General features: G+C 34.0%; 1 protein-coding gene across 5 annotated transcripts in view; it reads right to left on the reverse strand.

Annotated features, from left to right (window-relative positions):
* The window catches only part of LOC148599981 (BDNF/NT-3 growth factors receptor-like), a 145551-nt gene that overhangs the window by 34276 nt on the left and 96652 nt on the right, over positions 1–14623 (reverse strand). For 4 of the 5 annotated variants that reach the window (XM_088557058.1, XM_088557056.1, XM_088557057.1 and 1 more), the window contains one exon: positions 2448–2585. In XM_088557058.1, the coding sequence (XP_088413184.1) occupies positions 2448–2585 (138 nt within the window). Of the gene's footprint in view, positions 1–2447; positions 2586–5541; positions 5684–14623 lie in introns of those variants that run through there. The other variant, XM_088557061.1, reaches the window with a different exon arrangement.

The raw sequence follows: 14623 nt of genomic DNA on the forward strand, positions 1-14623 counted from the left end.
AGGAACGACTATGTTATAGGACAGCTGTAGTGGATCCCGAAGGAACGACTATGGTATAGGACAGCTGTAATGGAACCAAAGAGAACGACTATATAATAGGACAGCTGAAATGACACCCGAAAAAACGACTATGTGATAGGACAGCTGTAGTGGCTCCCGAAAGAACGACTATATTTTAGGACAGCTGTAGTGGACTCCGAAGGAATGACTACGTCTTAGGACATCTGTAATGGAACCCGAATGAACACAAGCTTGAGCTAATAATGTCAACGTCAATGCTTAAAATCGGTAATAACACCAAAATAATGTGTATTTGTCAAATTTGAAAACAGTAACTCTTTCAACCGAAACAATTTTGCTCCAAAAAAGGTTCGCGATCTAAGGAACAGCTTTCTTACGCTTAATCATCACTTCGTTTATGTCAATACAGTAAACGGCGACTTATTTGTTGTGAGAAAGCTATAATTGAATCCGACGGAACACAGGCTTGATTTAATGATGTCAACGTTAATGCCAAAATGTCCGTTATTATGTCAAAGTAATGTCTATTTGGTCAACCCAAAACAGAAATTCTTCCCGATGCATAGTCATTGTTCTACTTGAATTACATTGCAAAGACGGATCCTGAGATTAAAAGAGAAGTTTCCGGTTCAGAAATTTATACAAAAAGAATGGACAGGATACCATTTCTAACATTTGCCAATATTTTATACAGAAGTAAAAGAATTTTCGAACGAAAGGGTTTTTTTTTAACTCCGGAGACCTTCTCTAGAACTGCCATTGCGTGGACATTTTCAAAACCCTAATTTAAAATTGGACTTTTCCACGTTCTCCTGTCAATAGTCTGTCTTCACACAGAAGATTAATCATTTATTAAACATACCGAAGATTTGATTTCACTCTTTATATGTACCAGCATGTCCGTAAAAAGCGAGCTTTATAAATATGGGTTTCAATATTCAAAAGATTAGAGATGTGTAACCTAATTACCGAACTAATCAAATCTAGGCAGTAGTCAAAGGAATTGTCTAAAAGGAAAGTCTGTTTAACTATATGTTATAGCAATATGAGGCTATTTTTTCAAAGCATTTGGCAATGACAACCTTTCTCTCATTAACAAACTTTCCCTAATTCGCAACCTTTCTCTCAATCACAACTCTTTTTTTTCAATCACAACCATCCTCGCATTCACAAGTAACCTTTGTCTCGCTCACAACCTTTCTCCTCTCATTCACAATCTTTCTCGTATCAACCTTTATATAAAGTTTTACAGATTTTCATAGAACGGTTCAAAAGTTGTAATACAAAGAACATGCACAAACGGACGCACAAAAATATACACAAAGTGGTACCATGAAACCAACAACAGATACATTGTAAAATGAATGTAAAACAAAACAAAAATGAACAAAAGAATAGCAGCGTTTGTTTTTCCTCGTTTTTGTTTTTGTTTTTGTTTTTTTTTATTTTTGCTTGTTTTTTGTTTGTTTTGTTTTGTTTTGTTCTTTGTTGTTTTTTCTTCTTTTCAGAAATTAAGTTTAAATAAGACAGATGAGATACGTCGATTACATGTACCAGAAATACGAAAGTATGACTGATATATTTTTTTGCGGTTTATGAGGTAATAACCTCAATCACGTGACCTAGGTAGTAGGTTATTTTTAGGCGTAAACCACGGGCATTGAGGTTATTTTAAACAAACCGAAAAACATACAAAAGTCCTCCTTAAAATTTAATTTTTGTATCAAAATTCAACTAGTAAATCATCAAAAAAGGTTGATGACGTCCAAGTCACATAACAAAATTTGGTTTATGAGATGAAGGACACATTTCTTATCCAATCAGAAAGCGTGTAACATTTGAAATTTTCAATAAGATACTTCACTTGTACAAACTTGGTAAACGTAAAATGCATATTAAAACATGATTTGAATAGGGAAATATGTATGGTCAAATACAAACAATACAACCTCAGCTCAATCTGAACCATCCCACCCAATTCTCATTTTATATCTCAATCATCAACCTCATTATCGTAACATACACCTATCTCCACAGTTTCGTAATCAAATGGGCTTGACAATTTCCAAAATATACAGTTTACAGTTAGATTATTCTAATATTTTTGGTGTGTACAGCTACATGTCTTCATAGGCCGAAAATTGTCAAAACAACGTTCTTTAAATGAGATGCCATACATTAATCGTTTATCCTATTTTCTATCCATCGTAAAAATGGAAATAAATCCATCGAACCGAAATGCTAAATTAATGCTTGCAAACGAGTACGAACATATCAATATCAGTTAATAGTCACTAACACTAGTGAATAACAATAAATGCGGCGGAGTTGTACACAACATCAAAACTGTTCGTTAAGCTGTACGTTAAGCTCGAATATGTAAGCAAAAACAAAACTCATAGTTAATGCAGACGAGTTGTACATACCTTCATCACAGTTTCCCAAACTGTCTGCTCGTTCACGGATATTTATACAATAACACACGGTCTTGTTCAACACAGGATCTGCAAAACAAGTTGTACCAAGAGGGCAATCATCGCGATTCAAGCTGCACTCTTTGTAATCTGAAAAGATCGATAAAAATGAGATGAACGGAACCAGAAGTCTAATACCCACATGGTTTATAGGTTCATATCTAAACTGAACCCTTTTAGACTGTAAAATTGGTTCGTTTTAGACAGGTGCTCGGTAGATTTAAAGTTCTATATAAAGGGACTTTATTGTGTGTCCGGTTGAGACAAGTTATTGGATTATTCATGGCTTGGTATAATCTTGTAATATTCTATGCGTTCTTTTTATTTCCGCTAGAATCTTGGTTTCCTGGATTGCGTTCTTTTTATTTCCGCAAGAATCTTGGTTCCCGTAGTTGCGTTCTTTTTATTTCCGCTAGAATCTTGGTTCCCGTAGTTGCGTTCTTTTTATTTCCGCTAGAATCTTGGTTCCCGTAGTTGCGTTCTTTTTATTTCCGCTAGAATCTTAGTTCCGGTAGTTGCGTTCTTTTTATTTCCGCTAGAATCTTAGTTCCTGTAGTTGCGTTCTTTTTATTTCCGCTAGAATCTTGGTTCCCGTAGTTGCGTTCTTTTTATTTCCGCTAGAATCTTAGTTCCCTTGATTATACCTACTAATACACTTATTGGTCGCAACAGGCCCCTAAATAAGCAAAACAAAAAACAAAACAAAGAAACGGCAATGTAAACATTTTATAACTCTTCCCAGCTAGTTTTCTGAGCACACCAAAGTTGCACTTTCGCGTTGTCAAGGCAGTAAGAAAACTGCGACAGTATTCAATGAAATTGTTATTGGAAAGTAACATGAAACCAAAATCATACAAGATTAGCGACCGCTAAAGGCAACTGGTTTCGGACAGGTACATGAAGAACAGATGCGGTTGTGATAACCTAGTTTGATGCGGTTAAGATATAACGAGAAAGGAAATGGTGAAGATGTCATAGAGAGAAGAACCTCACCGGGATGAAAAATATCAGCTGAAGGCCACACATGGGTCTTTAATACACGACAAGGAAACCCTTACACCACAGGACAGGCTGCAGCTAGCCTTAAAACAATATAATACACAAACAATATAAGTTTGATGGGGTTTTATAACCCAGTTTGATAGGGTGTGATATCCCAGTTTAATGGGGTGTAAAAATCTAGTTTGAAAACCTATTTAGATGGAGTGTTATAACATGGTTTGATGCGGTTGTGATAACCTAGTTTGATGGGGTGTGATAACCAAGTTTTTTTAGGATGTGATAACCATGTTAGCTGGGAAGTGATAAGCTAGTTTGATGGAGTACCAAGCCGCCCCTACCTCCAGCAAATGCAGACAACAATATTCACAGTAACGCACACAAATTATAAGTACTAAAGTTCATTGTATTTCTTTCAATGGGTGAGATTTTTTCAAGGAATATTTAGAACAATAATGGAGCAGAAAAGGTCAGCAAAACTGTCAAAACCGGACCCTGAATTTACCGAAACCTGTCGAAACCAGACACTCTTTAAACACCTTTTATAGTAGCTTAAATGTATTGTGAACCTTGTTAAATTGAAAATCTATCTGAATCGAATCAATTTCATCGTTCGAAAGGAATTCTGTTTAGACAGGTTCCATTGTAAGAGTTGCAGAAAGTGTACATTTTACTTGAAAGTACAAATGCATTTAAACAACCTGATTAATTAAAATTGTTTTGTCTAAAGATTTCTGATGAGACGGGTTCCTCTACACGTATATGTATTGTAAACATAACATTGAAACAAAATTTCCTTGGGATAAAATTTACCATTTGTCATCCATATCATAGGAACTGTCAGCTTTCTAAATGGACTGGGTTTTTTAATTGATATATAGTGGTTTCTAAATGGACTGTTTCATCAAATAAATATATAGTGTTTTTCAAAGTGCCCACGTTAGTAGAGACAGTTTTTCGGATTCTTCAGGATTTGGTTTAGACAGATTTCACTGTATAGTCAAAGTAAAAATCATTCCAATATCAGAGCACATATTTATAAAGAAACGATAATTAATTTTGAATTAAAAAAAAACTAATTACTTCCGAAATTGCACATTTTTTAAAACAAGAATGCAAGGGAGCAACGAATAAGCGTGTTACAAACATATGTCTTAACTCGTTTTCTCCTTTGCTTTATTTTATGTTGAGTATACAGGGGCAACTCTTTCACTATAATGGTGTTTCGGGGCAACTTCATCCTGCCCTGTGGTGTGTGTCTCCTCGTCATTCATTAAAGACCAATGGGTTCCCTTGGGCTGACATTTCCATCCCGGTATGGTTGTTGTCTCTTTGACATTTACACCATTCATATCATCTTTATATTAATCAAATTTCAATATATTTATCTTTAGTTTCACGCAATTCAGATTTCCAAACTTCAATGAGCTCGAATAACAAAACATTCAATATAATTAATGGCAACTCTTTCGCTATAAATTTCGTTTGGGGCCAGCTGTAGCCTGCCTTATGATACAAGGGATTCCTGGTCGTCCATTAAAGACCCATTAGCGGTCTAGAGCTGACATTTTTCTTCCCAATGGAGTTGTGGACTCTTTGTGATTTATTCTCGTTACATTCAACACCGGATGAGCAACTGGTCGGGTGTTTCTAGAAAAGTAGAGGACGCTTACTCTACGGGTGCACCTGGTCCATGCTCCCAGTTTTTAGTGGACTTCGAGTTGCTCATTTGCTTTTGTTACTTTGTATGTATGATTTTAGTTACTTTATGTCCTTTGTTGTGTATGTCTGTTCTCCATGTCTGGCCTTTGTTCCTGGATTACATTTTTTTGATTACCGTTATAACCTGGTTCCCTTGATCACTCATTCAAAACCAGAAATCCAGCAATTTTCAAATAGGAGTTACAGAAAATGGGATTTCAAGGTATCATTTACTCTTTTTTGTCCAATTTTCGCACGAATTATCAAAGGGATTCGAAACCACGAACCTTTCCTTTTGGACTCACCAAAGAACGCTAATTGAAGTATAAATTGAAATCAATCTTACCTTCGATTCCGATCATCGTTAAAAATGTATTCCACACAAATCAAAGAATTTAATATTAAACTGTTTAAGAGTTTACAAACTGCAATAAGATTCTTGGGAGACTGAAGTGTTAATTTACTGAGGATGGTATGAATTAACACCTTTTCTACAAATACGTTTGTTTTGACGTAACAGAGAGTTACAGGTGTGTCTTAAAATTCTGTGTTACGCGATTTCTTCAAAGGGAACTAATTTTCAAATTGCTTCAGATGTTTTCCATTTCAAAAGAGCATTTCGTGTAAGAACCATGTCGATTTGTGGAGTAATTGACGCATTACTGTAATTAAGTTGAGAGCTTAAGTACAAGTCTTGGTAAGAATCTGACAAAAAAGGAAAATTCTGAAAGATGCATGACAGAAGACCAAAGATTAAACAATATACTTTTAATAGGAGAATTCTTCAATATTTACATGTAAAATCGCCACTTTTAGAAATTCTGCATCATGGGAGAGGGGAATGGCGAACTATTCATTAGACTATTGCAGAAAATTAAAAATCTGAATATAATAGTATAATAGTGTACATATAATGTATATCAACGAAATTATGACTCCTTTCACCAATATTTTATGGAACTGTTTGTCTTTATTATTGGATTCTGATGGTACTATACTACACACATGCAATTAATTAATGGTGTATTACTTCTAATCATGTTCCACTCACTACCTGATTCTTGCAGAGACCAAAAATTGATAACTAATCAATGCACTTTTGTAATAGATAAACACACACAGGCTTTTTTTTTGTTAGTAAAGTATAGTAATTTTTTGTTTGGCAACGGTTATCAATAATTGCCAGTAAGTGGTTGATTTTTGTAAGTTTCATGATTTTATGTACATATAGTAAAAAAGAATCGACTCTTGAATTTAATATTCATACAAGCTTTATATCTTTTGGACATTATGTTCGTTTAATTCAAGGAATTCATCATTATTTGCATGAGTACTTCCGTGTTACATGTCAGTACATACATGTACATGTAGGTGCACTACAACGCAACGCATCAAAACATACCCTAATTTTTTACGTTCAAAGATTCATTAATAAATCAAGCAAAAAAAAGAACACACATAAAAAATACTGAAAAAAACAAAAAAAACAAATACAACAACATTAACAAAAGAAAATGGAATATAAAAAGGCGTTTCCTTTCACAATAACCAACGGTTTACCTACACGCTAAATTTTTTTGTATTTATCTGATAGATATAGACTAATACCAGAATTGTTTCGAAAGATTGGGCGGTCCTTCAATTCTAATTTGCATATTGTCCTTCTATTCACTGTGTACATGTATGTACGGTTTACTTCTGTTACGGAGAAACCTCTCCAAACCAAACACCATTCACACTAAAACTGGTTCGGTTTGGATGGGCGTTCGGTTTATATAGGTGTCCGGTTTAGACAGTGTTCGGTTTAGACAGTTTTTCGTTTTAGACAGGTGTTCGAATTAGACAGGTGTTCGGTTTACCAAGGTTCAAAATACATTAAACTTTATATAAATACATGTATACAATATTATATTGATAAATAAAAGTGATTTTAAGAGTTTCCTTTTATACAGATTTATGGTTTATACAGATTCGGTATAGACAGTGTCAATACTAAAACCCGCTTCTTTATCCAATGCAGTACAGAACAAATGAAATAGATTTCCGAATTTGTAATTAATATTGTTCATGCCCTGTGACTTTGTTTTTCACAACTTATATAACAGGGCCCATATCTTGGCGCATGAATGCGAAGTAAATCAGTAAGCATCAGTAGTTCTACAATAACTACCATCACGTCATTTAAAAAGAGCTTACTTTGTTCCGCTGTATTATCCTGATACCTTAGAAAATACTTTATATACTAGCATTGTCGTGATTCTCTGTAACTCTACTCCGTTTTTGTTATAATTTTTTCATTTATTATTTGATGCAAAACATTTATTTGATTTATCATCAAAACCACAGCATTTGACATTTAAAATCATGTTCAATTTTGTTCTCTTGGTTACAATTCTTACATTGTATTTAATTTTCAAGAACAGGTTTACTTAAGTATCATGCAAAAGTCATGGAAAAAGGTTCACAGTTTCTAAACAACCCAGCATCGTTCAGAAAGTCATCTTTGTAGTAAAAATATTAAAAGGCGTTGTATTTAAGTCAGAAAAATTAAAGATGTAGGTGTAACCCGAAAGATACCATTTTCTTACAAAGTAGAATTGGAACGACATGTTTTCGGACCGAGTTGTCCTACATTTGAAACTTCCGTATTATTTTTTTTGTAGATTACTGTTATGACCGTCTTTAGTCTGAATTACTTGCAGCGTCAATATAAACAGCAAATACATGTATAACTACTAGAGGCGGATTCAGGCGGGGGCGTGGCGGGCGTCCCCCCTAAAATTTGCAAAGCAGGGGTTGTCAGTGGTAGATTTAGGCGGTTTTAGGTTGAAACTTTAATATTTCGCTAATTTTACCACAAAAGATATCTACACCCACTCTAAAAGTATATTTTAAGATTTAACCTAAAAAAATGTTTCGCCTCGCTCCGCTCAGCGATATTTTTACTGTGCGTCCCCCACCCCCCCCCCCACCCCAATCTAAAATTCTGGATCCTCCCCTGACTGCATACTGTTACTTTGGAACCAGACTTATGTTCAATTAAATTCACTATACGTACATGTACATGTATATGTAACCAATAAATGACATGCCAGAAATAGAAAGGAAAATACGTTTATCGTTCCATACTTTAGAAAAATAGGGTAGCAAGGTTGGGATTTTTTTCTTTAACAATGTTTCTGCCTTGGGTTATTCTAGGGTAGGGTTATTCTAGTAATCTAAATATTGTCTTCACCACCCCTACGTGGTCCTTTGAAAAATCTGTAATAACATGCAAAGAGAGCACAGAAGTCATTATTTTGCTATAAAAGGTCACTCACGTTTTAAAACCCAGAGCGTGTAGTGTTAATTACAGATGTAGGTGTTTAAGTTACAGGCGCTTTACCTCCGCGGAAAATGAGAAAACTAAAAGATCACTCTGATTACAAGGAAAGTTATGAACCAATATATATTTATATAAAGTTGTATATACAATGTCACATATTTTGCTACTTTGAGGGTATTTATTACATGTATGAAAGCACCCAAAATGCGAGGTTTAAAATTAAAAGCGTCCACATGTATCGAAATGATACATGTACAAATTGTACGATCGCAATGATATATATAAAACATCTAACGTCTTGGGATTTTTTCAGACCCCCATTTTTGTAAGATTTTCGGACTCCTCCGGTTTTATCCATTTCATACATGTAGCATTAAATTGTTTTGCCCAGTGATCCCAACTTTTCTGTTTATAGTTTCATTTGATACACCTTTGAATATGAGTACTTTTTGTGGATTGGGAGTTTTAATAGATAAAATATAAATATTCTCAGGTTAAACCTACGTATTCCTTTTCCTGATAAAATCTCTGACCCATATTTTTTTTCTACTTATATTGTTCGAGCATAAATGATTTTAATGCCACAACCCTTTGAAATCCTTGTTTTTCTTAAACAAACAGTGCAGCGAACATCCTTAAGTAAACATAATATGGATTTAAAATAAAGTAAGGAGTGGTATCATTTCGATTTCAACAATCACACGAATTAACTACACTTTGGCTTAAGTTCAGTAAGACAAAGTTTCTGAAGATCTTATAAAAAGTCATTGAGATCAATCAAATGCTTAAATTCAAAAAAAAGAAAGAAACACATATCACCCTAGGCCTCTTACATGTGTACTGCCACATCAATCTTGTTACTACTACTACGATAATCGAAATATTCTTATGTCGATGCGTGACAAATAACAGGCATAGCACCCGGCGTACGCCTCACCCTAAAATTTGGAAAACTTGCATGAAATTTTAATTTGATTTTTCACATATTCATCCCTCCTCCCCGACACTAAACTGTTATTGCCTCGCTTTGGTCTGCTTAAATTTTAATTCTACTTACGACCCCCTCCAATTGAAATCTGTCACCCGTCCTTTACTACAAAATCACGTTATTTTTCGCTTAAAACAGCAGGTGCTAACGCGATATAACACCCCTTTAGTCATGCTCGTCAAGATCAATTTAAAAGACTGGCATTAGGACTTGATAGAAATGATTCTGTTCTGGTTATAATTGTTACAGCATCTTTATGTGATTTATTGTCTCATTGTACACCATCAAATCCTCATTAATTCAACGGTTATCGATGCTCGCTTATCAAGATGCAAATGAGGTTTTCTACACAGAAGCGGAAGCGGAAGTTACATTTACATATAGGGATAACTATTTGATTTTTAAAGGGGATTTTATGTGATTTTATAAACTACAGGAATATTTCATGAGAATGTGCACCAAACTCTTCTAAAAAGCATAGAAAGTAGCTGTTAAAAAGAGTAAAAAAATATTATCTTGTGAACGAAAACATCTTATTCTAAGCCCTCACTATTCTAGAATCGACTGTTGACAGAACATCAGCTAGAGAGGTGAAATACTTCTCTGTTTAAAAAACAGGCAAAATGAGTATCAGGTGCGGCACATGAAAACAAACGCATAGATTTTATTGAATTATACGAGTATTCATACCTCATAACCTCCAAAAACATCAATAGGTGCTTGTAAAGTTTGCCTTTCTAAGTTTCTAAGATATTGGTAGGTCAAATTTAGTTAGAATGCACAAAGGAAAGATAACGGGAAAATTTACCCACACTTTTTTCCCTATAGACATGTAAGTTATCAAAAAATGTCTATACTACAGATGTTTCCAGATAAAACATAGCTTTTTTGGATGAATCAGTTTTTAGTGGAGTCCGAGTTGCTCATTTGCTTTTGTTACTTTGTATGTATTGTTTAAGTTACTATATGTTCTTTGTTGTTTGTGTCTGTTTTCCATGTCTGGTCTTTGTCCCTGGATAACATTTATTGATTTTCGCTAGAATCTGGGTTTCCATAATTACTCTTTTCTAGATGTATCGAATATGTTAAATACAAAAACGCCTAAATCGACGAAAATGTGGTGTTATGCAGCAATTGCCTAATTCTTGCACATAATGTTACTTAAAACGTATCGTAACTATACGTGTACTTCATACGTGTTAATATACTAAGGCAACATACATTATTGTATCTCCCACTCAAAATTTTCTAAAAAGCGGGAGATTTTCGGACAGGTTTTGACCAGAAACGGAGTAACTTATTACTATTTTAAGTTCAAAATTTAAATAAATTAATTAAGGGCGAAATTTCAGCGAATTCTGATAAATATCCCGCTTCAACATGGGCACGCTAGCGGGATATTAAAGATTTTTTTCAAGAAATATCAGGAGACTTAACACCTATGGAATATTAACGTTACTTATATTACTTCGTGCTTCCGGGGTTAAGTAAGGTTCTTGAATCTGATATCTTTCTAATCACACTGACACGAATGTCTCCTAATTAGATCATAGTAGGTATAGGTCATATATGCAACGTGCTCGCAAGACTGTGCAATCATAGAAGTCGGAAACAAGACTGTGTAATCATAGAAGTCGGAAAAAAGACTTTGTAATCATAGAAGTCGGAAAAAAGACTTTGTAATCATAGAAGTCGGAAAAAAGACTTTGTAATCATAGAAGTCGGAAACAAGACTGTGTAATCATAGAAGTCGGAAAAAAGACTTTGTAATCATAGAAGTCGGAAAAAAGACTTTGTAATCATAGAAGTCGGAAAAAAGACTGTGTAATCATAGAAGTCGGAAACAAGACTTTGTAATCATAGAAGTCGGAAAAAAGACTTTGTAATCATAGAAGTCGGGAACAAGACTGTGTAATCATAGAAGTCGGAAAAAAGACTTTGTAATCATAGAAGTCGGAAACAAGACTTTGTAATCATAGAAGTCGGAAAAAAGACTTTGTAATCATAGAAGTCGGAAACAAGACTTTGTAATCATAGAAGTCGGAAAAAAGACTTTGTAATCATAGAAGTCGGAAACAAGACTTTGTAATCATAGAAGTCGGAAACAAGACTTTGTAATCATAGAAGTCGGAAAAAAGACTTTGTAATCATAGAAGTCGGAAACAAGACTGTGTAATCATAGAAGTCGGAAAAAAGACTTTGTAATCATAGAAGTCGGAAAAAAGACTTTGTAATCATAGAAGTCGGGAACAAGAAATATAACAAATCAGCAAGCAGTTTTAGTTTAGTGAATAATGTGACAATCCAGATCCAGCAAAATTCAAGTACATGTACATGTAACTAGCCTGAATGTGAAAACAGAAAACAAAAAAATCTACATGAAAATTGTGGCGAACCGAATAAAATAGATTACTTAACAAAAAAAAACAAGACGTTACCCCAAGAAATAGTTAAAAAATATCACTAGCAATATGTTTTGAGATCCCACAAAAAAAATCGGGAGTGACAGTAGGTGCTCCGGAAGGGTAGACATGTTACAAGTGAGTACAATTCGGTATTGAATAATTCAGATATTCAGCTCCAATTCTAATGCGTAAAAAAAAGTGTATACGTACAATGTACATGTAATACTATGACGCGTTTTGACCAATAAGGCTACATGTAATAAACATTCGACATTAATTATTTTTTAAAATTTAACAGATAAGTAGAACATGTAGTCTATCGTCTGCAATTAACTATTTTTTCTCAATTACTAAATTACTGGTAGAGCAAAATACAAAAAGTAAGATGATTTATTATAAAGGACGATGCGTCAGCGACGTTTTATACATATGTTGGGGGCCGAAACTTCGTTCTTTCGGATATGACTTTCTTCATTCGTGAATTTAATGATTTTAAGAACTCTTAACACTGTTCTTTGAAATCTCGTATATTCTCGCAGGTCGAGATATTGGCGGTGCATCCTCAACCAAGTTGTTATTAGAGTAGTTTTAGAAATTTCTATGAAGAATTCAATCAATGCGATTTTTTTCATGCGAACTAATACTGTAAACTCCCAACGGCGCCTCTTCATCTTGTTCACTCTCGGATAACTTACATGTGCATGTGTGTATCATGACTTCCCAAATACTCAAATTAATATAACACCTTCGTACTCATCGAAATTTACAGGCTTTCGAGTTAACTAAATACGTTTCTGTCTAGATAGATTTATTTTCTCATTTATTTTAAACAACCATTGATTCACTATTGATGTCTAAACATTACTCTTTGTAAAGGTAACGAAATTTCTGTTACGTGTTTCTATATTTAGAATCAGATTAGAATTGGAATCTAATTATAGTTCAGTCTGATCATTAAACATTTTAACAAGCGACAATTTCTGCCTTTTTTTGGACAAAATAAAACATTCTCTCTTAAATCAATGTAGTTGAAATTTGTGGTAATTGAAAATAAAGTATTTACACAATTTTATTGTGCCAATGTCTTACAATATAAATTTATTGAGTTTTCTCTACTTAAAGCATCTTTTTTCTATTTTTTTCTCTATTGCAATAAATTGGAAATTTCCGTAGCTTTATTTCAAACGCCTCAACAAAAAGTTTAATGAAAATTAACTGTTCGACTGTAGTATGTTTGATGAAAAACATTTCAGACCAACGGGAAAATTTCCGTGAGATTTCCATCGTAAACATCACTTTCCCAAGGTCGATGTTATCTGATTAAAGATATGTATAAATAATTCTCCATGTTTTATGTTACAAGTTAAACAGTGGCGGACTTAGGGGGACTTCCAGGGGTTGACCCATCCCCTTCATTTTGTTGGATACTTTTGTTAATTTCTTGCAAAACATGGACACCAATAAACTAGTAAAAGCCTGGAACCCCCTATTTCAGCTGCACTCCTTTTTTTCAAAACCCCTGAAACCGTCTTTGACTTAATTCATCATACTGTTGTTAATAGGTCAACATGTACGTATTTTTAAGGTCCGCTCGACTAGTTCAAATCAGGGTCTGTTCAATTGGTCATTCGTTCTTGTCCTTAAATATATCTGCCAGAGAACGGAACAAACCATAATAATTCAATCAACTAATCTAAGGTCCGTGCGCGAAAAGAGCAGACTGTGTATATGTACATGTCTTTGAAGGAAACAATTATCGGCAAAGGTACCGAAGCGTCAGAATTGGGATGATTCAAATACGTCAAAATCCAAAGTGAACATACATGTAAAAAACGAGGACGACAAAATAGAACACACATAACAACTGAAGACGTCACAAAAAACTAATTTAGTAGCAATAAGAAATCCAACAAAAACAGGGATCGACACTGACAGTAGTCCGGCAGTCCTGTGCAACCTGGAGAGGACTACTTGAAAATTGTTCATCGTAGTCTATTTGATTGCAAAACAACCCCATGTATCGCCTAATATTTAAAAAATAGCATAGCGAGAATATCACGATAAATAAACATGTATTAATAATTTTCAATTGTTATTAAAATAGAAAAAGTCAAAATACTCATGTACATTGATTGTTTTAGTTGCCTTAAAAAAGGCAAGAACAGAGACCGAATTATTGGTTATTAAAACATTTAAACCGTTATTGTACAGTAATACTGTAAAGTCCCATTATTCCAACTTTGTTGTCCCGACTTAGACAACGCAGGCAAATTACTCACACTTGTACACAATATTCAGACTTATGTAGTGACTTAAAAGTATGATTTTAAAGTTACAATCTGTGTTTTATTTTGACCACATTTGTTCAATACACTCAGAAAATACATTTACAATGCATAATTCTAAGTTAAGTATGTTTTAGTACTACATAGAGGGGTGGATATTTGACCTGGAAGTGACAATTGAGTCCTTTGCTTTGGGATACTTTATAATTACCTCCCTTTGATTTTTTTTTCATGAAAATCTTCATTTTATTTTGTTCTCACTAATTATATTGATTAAATTGACAGAAAAAAATATTTTATTACTACACAGTTATTACTGAATTCATCTTTCTTACATGAATAAGAACTATTTTGTAAATTTATTAATTGTCAAAAACCTCGCCTTTTAAAATGTTTGCAAGAAATAAGTACTGTTGGTAGCGCAA

Source organism: Perna viridis, chromosome 13, assembly GCF_037379345.1.
Source record: "Perna viridis isolate PV_CMFRI_1.1 ecotype Kerala chromosome 13, ASM3737934v1, whole genome shotgun sequence".
Taxonomy (NCBI): domain Eukaryota; kingdom Metazoa; phylum Mollusca; class Bivalvia; order Mytilida; family Mytilidae; genus Perna; species Perna viridis.